The sequence below is a fragment of the Gadus macrocephalus genome, chromosome 18 (assembly GCF_031168955.1).
Source record: "Gadus macrocephalus chromosome 18, ASM3116895v1".
In the NCBI taxonomy this organism is placed as follows: domain Eukaryota; kingdom Metazoa; phylum Chordata; class Actinopteri; order Gadiformes; family Gadidae; genus Gadus; species Gadus macrocephalus.
Window position 1 is genome coordinate 11,760,518 of NC_082399.1, and position 6,088 is coordinate 11,766,605.

Below are 6,088 nucleotides of genomic sequence, written 5' to 3' on the forward strand. Positions count from 1 at the left end.
AGGGCACCAATCAATTGTGAAATTGTGGAAAATCATAGAGAAACTGCGTCAACTCTTTCCAACTTCCTCATATGTACGTTACTTTATGTAATGTTAACAAAATGGGGATACCTAACATTCTGTGAAACATTCACACCAAGTTTTACAAAAGTAAGCTTTTATAGATTTTCTACACCATAAACAATGATCTTCCATAGAGGCTAAAGAGGATTTATTGGAACAAAATGTATTTCCAATCAATTCCTCATCTGTTAGAAGGGTTATAGTGTGCATCAGTCCTTCTGTGTCCACTCCTATATAATGTGACTTATAATATAATGCCTGATCATTAAAGGGAAACGCAGAGAAAGATATAAAATGCCGTTTGCCTGTCTCACCTGATTCAGCAACCGACCCAGTGATAATAAAGTTTGATGAGCCAAATGGGGCTGAATTAAATAAATGAATAAGAGGCCAGAGGCGCAGAGGCACTGTGAAACCAGAGGCCGTACGAGGCCAGACAGAACTCACAGACTGTGGCAAGGGCCCCCTTGATGGTCCCTGGTTCCGCATTAGGAAAACAAAAAGCTTCAAACGACGTTGGACTCATTCATAAAAATCAAAGTGCTTGACAGACGACACTCTATGTATGATCCCTATGTACTGTATTCCACTTCCCTGTGCCCACCAGCGTATCCTGTCGGACACCCCCGGCCCCTCCTCTCAGCAGCCCCCCCCACCAGCCACTAAATTAAGCAATTAAATGCTGGGGTTTCTAAGCCCTTTGAACGGCCCTCTGCTGTCTAGATCCTTTCTAATCGCACCGGCGGCTCCTCCGGAGTCTCATTGAGGCCATGTGATACTTCAGACTCTCTGGGGTATTGAAGACCACTGGCATCCTCTGTACTTCTTTTCCTTCTGCAGGAGAATGAAACACATAGCAATAAAAACAGGCAATGTGCCATTCAGAGAAATAAAGAACATAGATGAGGGACGGTCAATGCTGCAGCAAACGAGAAGCGTTTTGTTGTGTGCGTGCGTGTGTGAGAGTGTGTATGTGTGTTTGTGTGTGTGTGTGTGTCATCTGTCCCCCAGTGAACGAGCCTGCTGCATGTTTTCCACAAAAGGGATTAGGGTCACGGTGCAGCAGGATGCGACGGATCCTGGTTCCTGTCTCCTGCACTGCAATCCAATTTCTCCTCTGGGTTAGCCCCATAGCATGTTTGGCCTCCGAATCGAGCCGAACAAAACCTTCCGTTTTACGATCCAACACCACCTATCACGTTCACTGCTCACAAATATGTATGCATACAATTCTTGTCTACATTCTGGTTATTAAAGTGTATTCATCTTGGATGCTACTATGACTAGCGTTGATCTGCGACCGTATCCACCCTAGATGGCTGGGAGAGGCTCATGAGTCCTGGCGCTATCCGGGTCGACAATTCTGCAATTCTATCCCTATAAGCTGTGTACACCAGTGAATTCCCCGAGGTGAGAATCACAACAAGGAGAACAACAGCAAAGACAATGGGAATAAATATGGAGTTTCCTGAACAAATCGTCAGAAAATACAACAAAAACTGACAATTTCCGAAACGCCTCATGGTTGAGGTCATATCTACCTTGTCTCCAGCCCGGGGAACCAGTTTAAGGTAGAGATAGAGATAGAGAACACAGTACCGGGTGATGACCTGATGAGTGCGAACCTGGCTGTTTCCCAAGGTTGTTTTCAGCACGAGCGGCTGCCGTTTCTATAGCGATAGGGCCTCTCTTTCTCAGTATCATCTGACTCAGACAGACACCGCTTGCTGCGGGCGGTCTGGGCTTTGTCTGGCCTTACTGTTGGGTTGGAAAATAAATAAGTGTGAGAGAGGTAACCGAGGCCAAGGGGGGACGACAGACAGAAAAATATAGTTGAAGAGAGGTAATAAATAAAACAGAAAGAGAAGACGTTGTTCTTTTTTTACACAGTAGATCCCCCACGGGGGGTAGAGGAACTACGTTGAACTTCTCAACGTGCGTTCTTTTTTTAATAACGTGGGTCTATGGGAGAGAACGGCGAACAACAGTAAAAGGTCAGCGGGTCAGCTGGAGCTCAATAACAGGGTTAGACGGTGGTTGCCCGGTAACACTACAGGCAGAGAGGACACCGGGCTGGGAGGTTAGGTGGGTCACCTAATGGATCAACGACCCGCCTCACACCGATGTATATGATGTGTAATACACACAGACACACACACTTACAGTCAGCAGAGAGTTAGGGTTCGGGCTAACACATAACATACTGTAACTGTAGTGGCCTACTGTTCAATTACAATGATATCACTATTATTTTTGCTTCGCCACACCCTTGTTTTAGGGGGTACTTGTTTTTGCCAACGATTGAAGGGAAAGGGTTTTTGACTGTGCCGCAAAGTAACCACTATGTATTTCTTATGAATACTATTTGTATCATAACTTCCACATTTCCATTAAATTGAGTGATCTCAGTCTCCACACCCACATTCTCCTCCCCTCTGTACTCCAGCCCCCCCCCCCCCTGTTCCTCCCTCCCCCTCTTCCCTTTTCTCCACTCCGCTCAGTTGAACAAATCAGTCCGTTTTCCAGCAGAAAGGATCACCATTGAAAAATAATTTATTTCAGAAATGTACCGTGATCATATATCCATTTAGTTTAAGCATGATAAGAGTTGTTCTTATTTTTTTTGTTCTTGCGTACAGTGAAATCACCACACAGAGAAAAGGAAAAAAAAAGCAATGAATATATACTTTTTTTAGTTTTTACCTATGAAAACTGAAGACACCACTGAATCTCCACTACAGCGTGATGGGATATATGTCTTGAAGGGAACATGGTAGGATGGTAATGCCGTGCAGTGAATGCTCTGTAAAGCTTACACAGAAGAAGTGAAGACAAACACAGACACACGCACACACACACACACACACACACACACACACACACACACAAACGCGCACAGTCTTGCTTACACATACCGATACACTTTTAAAGTCCTCCATTTTGGGTCACAATAGTCTTTGCAACTGCATTGTGCAGATTTGTACCTTACACAGGGGGTGTGTGTGTGTCTGTGTGTGGGGGGGGGGGGGGGGCAGGGGGGCGGAGGCCAGAACGTCCTCTCATAGGCCCCCCGATAGTTCTCAGTGGACATCTTCTACGGCAGCAGTCCCTCATTACCAGACTAGAGAAGGAAGGGGAAAAAATAGGATCCTCTTGCTGTTTCTCATCAAAATGGCCCCCAGAATGTACTCTGAGAGCCGGCAGCTGCGCGACCGCATCGTGACAGCCGGCCCAGACCACTTCAGTCACAGCCCAGTTCCTACTTACAGTTGGGTCCTGGAACGGTGATGTCATCGCTGCTCTAGTTTGGCGGCATAGAAAGAGAGAGTGGGATTTGCAGTTTTGTTATGCTGCGTGTGTGGGGGAGGGGGGAAAAATGATTTTTCGGTTGGTTTGTCCCGCCATAAGAAAGATAAGTTATTTTTTCACTCTTCGGTCACTGTCGATGATAGCACACCCCTCCCCCCTCCCCCGGCAGAATCAGTAGTGCTCCGTCACAAACAGAATCCAGATTCATCACATACAGTATATATATATATTCTGCTGCCAAGGCATCTATGATCCACCGTCACACACACACACACACACACACACTCCACGAAACAGATTGTAACACTTAAAACTTTTAGAGATATACATGTCATGTGATTCCATCTCATGTCCTGGGTTCAGGCGCGTGGCCTGGGAGAGTCAGATGGACAGTGTGTGTGTGTGTGTGTGTGTGTGGGTCGTGCTCACAGGGGAAGTTCCCCAGCAGGAGAGTCAGATCGACAGTGTGTGTGTTTGTGTGTGTGTTTGTGTGTGCCATGGTCACAGGGCAGGTTCCACACCAGAAGAGTCAGAGTTGAACAGGGTCTGTGTGCAGTGTGACAGGGCAGGCTCCACACCAGAAAAAGTGTTTCTCGATGGGGGGGGGGGGGGGGAACACAAGAAACGATCCCTGATCAATGTACAAAGGCCGACTCATTGGCATTGATTTGATTTGGCCTAGATTTGTCATTGATAATTGTCCCTTCACCGCTTCCGTTTACAATCCATGTTGTCAGTTTGAATCCGTGCAAATGGACACATGTCTTTACTCCGACTGTATGGCGGCCTGGTAGCCTCAGGTCTCCCTCGATGGATTCAGAGAAGACTCCAACAGGCTAGATAAGCTCTTGATCGGTGGGGCTTTGAAGAAAAAAATCTTTGTACAGAACAGTTCCTTTATATGTTGTGTCAGAAAGAATATCGCAAACGCAAAAGGAAAAACTAAAAGAGTTGATGCAAAACATGTCAGGCAAAATCGCTTGGACGACAAAAGCAAAACAAATCGCACTAGGACAGATGATGTAAATATTATCTCATGTACTGTCTTCAGAAGATCCACTGGCACACGCGCACGCAAAGAAAGAAAAAGAAAAATGGATTATGTACTTTTATCTTGAATGTCTTAAAAAAAACAAACACATTTCAAACAAAAATAATGGAAGAAGAAAACTGAACATAACCGATAGTAAAAAAAGAAAGCAACCGTGGAACAAAACATCTTTAAAACACAAAGCTAACTGACGTTTGATTGGTTTGATTAAATGCCTGTCATATGACGTTCTCCTCCAATACCATTCGCCTGGATCACTCCAGGAATACTTTAATCTATACTTTCAACCCTTTAGTCTCTATCGACATCATAACCGTCATCTTCATCGTCATCATCATCATCACACAAAGGAGGAGAAGCCGGCGATGGGGGCCCGAGAGCCGGGGGCCAGGCTGCTGGGGGGCCGGTACAGGGTGCTCTGCTGGCTGGGCGGGTTGGAGCACTGCTGGGAGGGGGTGGGAGTCCGGCTCCCTTTGGGCCTGAACAGGCTGCCCTGGCCCTGGGGGGTGCCTTGGGGCTGGCCCTGGCTCTGGCCCTGGGGCTGGGGCGGGCCCTGGGGCTGGGGGCTGGGGGAGCTGAGCTGGGGGGGCAGAGGAGGGAGGGGCGGCAGTGGGGGCGGGGCGCAGTGGTCGGGGTCGCCCGACTCCGACTCGGTGTAGCTGTAGGCCTGGGCGCGGGAGATGCCCTTCTGCTGGCGCCGCCACGAGTTGTAGTAGGTGGGGTCGCTGATGTAGTGGTTGACGAAGGAGTGGGTCTTCTGGCGGTTGGGGTCCACCTCGTACTCACTGTCGCTGCCCTGTGGAACAGGAAGGGGGGAGACACAAGGGAGGAAGTGTTGAGTGTGGGGGGGGGCCTGGGTCACGTATTTAGAGCGGAGGTTTGAAATGCGAATGAACATGAGGTTAATGAACAAGTATCAAGATATAGATTGGGTTATAGACTTGTGCAATCGTTTGCCTCCCTTGTCCTCTCATCACGACACGCTCACGTGCAAAACTGCATGTGCCAAACTCACACGTTCATACACACACACACACACATAACACACCGACACACACGCACGCAACACAGCATGTCGACACGATGAAGATGATGAAGGTATGGCCAGAGCGGGATTGCGTGATTGCAAAAGGACCCCTCGTTACCGGAGCGGGACATTCAATGGGACCCTCAACACAAAAGGAGAAAGGCAACGAGACACTCGGCCCTCCAAATCATCCAGCACTCAAACCAAAAACACACTGAATGTCCACTATGCAAGGCACTCCGGGAACAAGCGGATAAGAATGGATGGGCGGTTGTGACAGTGCTGGCAATGGAGGTGGTGGTGGGATGGGTGGCTGTGGCATGCCACGTACGATACACCACAAGACGCAAGTGGGAATCTGAGGGAGAGGGGGAGGAGGGAACGTGGAGGGGGGGGGGGGGGGGGTGGGATGAGGGGCTCCAGACACAACCAGAGGCCGGCTGCCACAGGGAGCTCACCAGATGCAGTGGAAGCGTGCGCAGGCCCCCTGTCCCATACGAGAACACCAACGCCTCCTACGAGTGGACAGAACAAGGCAGAGGGGGGGGGGAGAGCGGGGAAGGTGGGTTTACATTTAAAGCACGGACAGAACAAAAGGTGAACAGCAGCCTTTTGTGAAGCCCCGCCCCCAAAGATGG

General features: G+C 48.7%; 1 protein-coding gene across 1 annotated transcript in view; it reads right to left on the reverse strand.

Moving 5' to 3' along the window:
• Positions 1-2,598: 2,598 nt before the first annotated feature.
• The window catches only part of sdk2b (sidekick cell adhesion molecule 2b), a 47,593-nt gene continuing 44,103 nt past the window's right edge, over positions 2,599-6,088 (reverse strand). The window contains 2 exon segments of the mRNA XM_060037267.1: positions 2,599-5,219; positions 5,909-5,965. Coding sequence (XP_059893250.1) covers positions 4,715-5,219; positions 5,909-5,965 — 562 coding nt within the window. The 3' untranslated portion in view covers positions 2,599-4,714.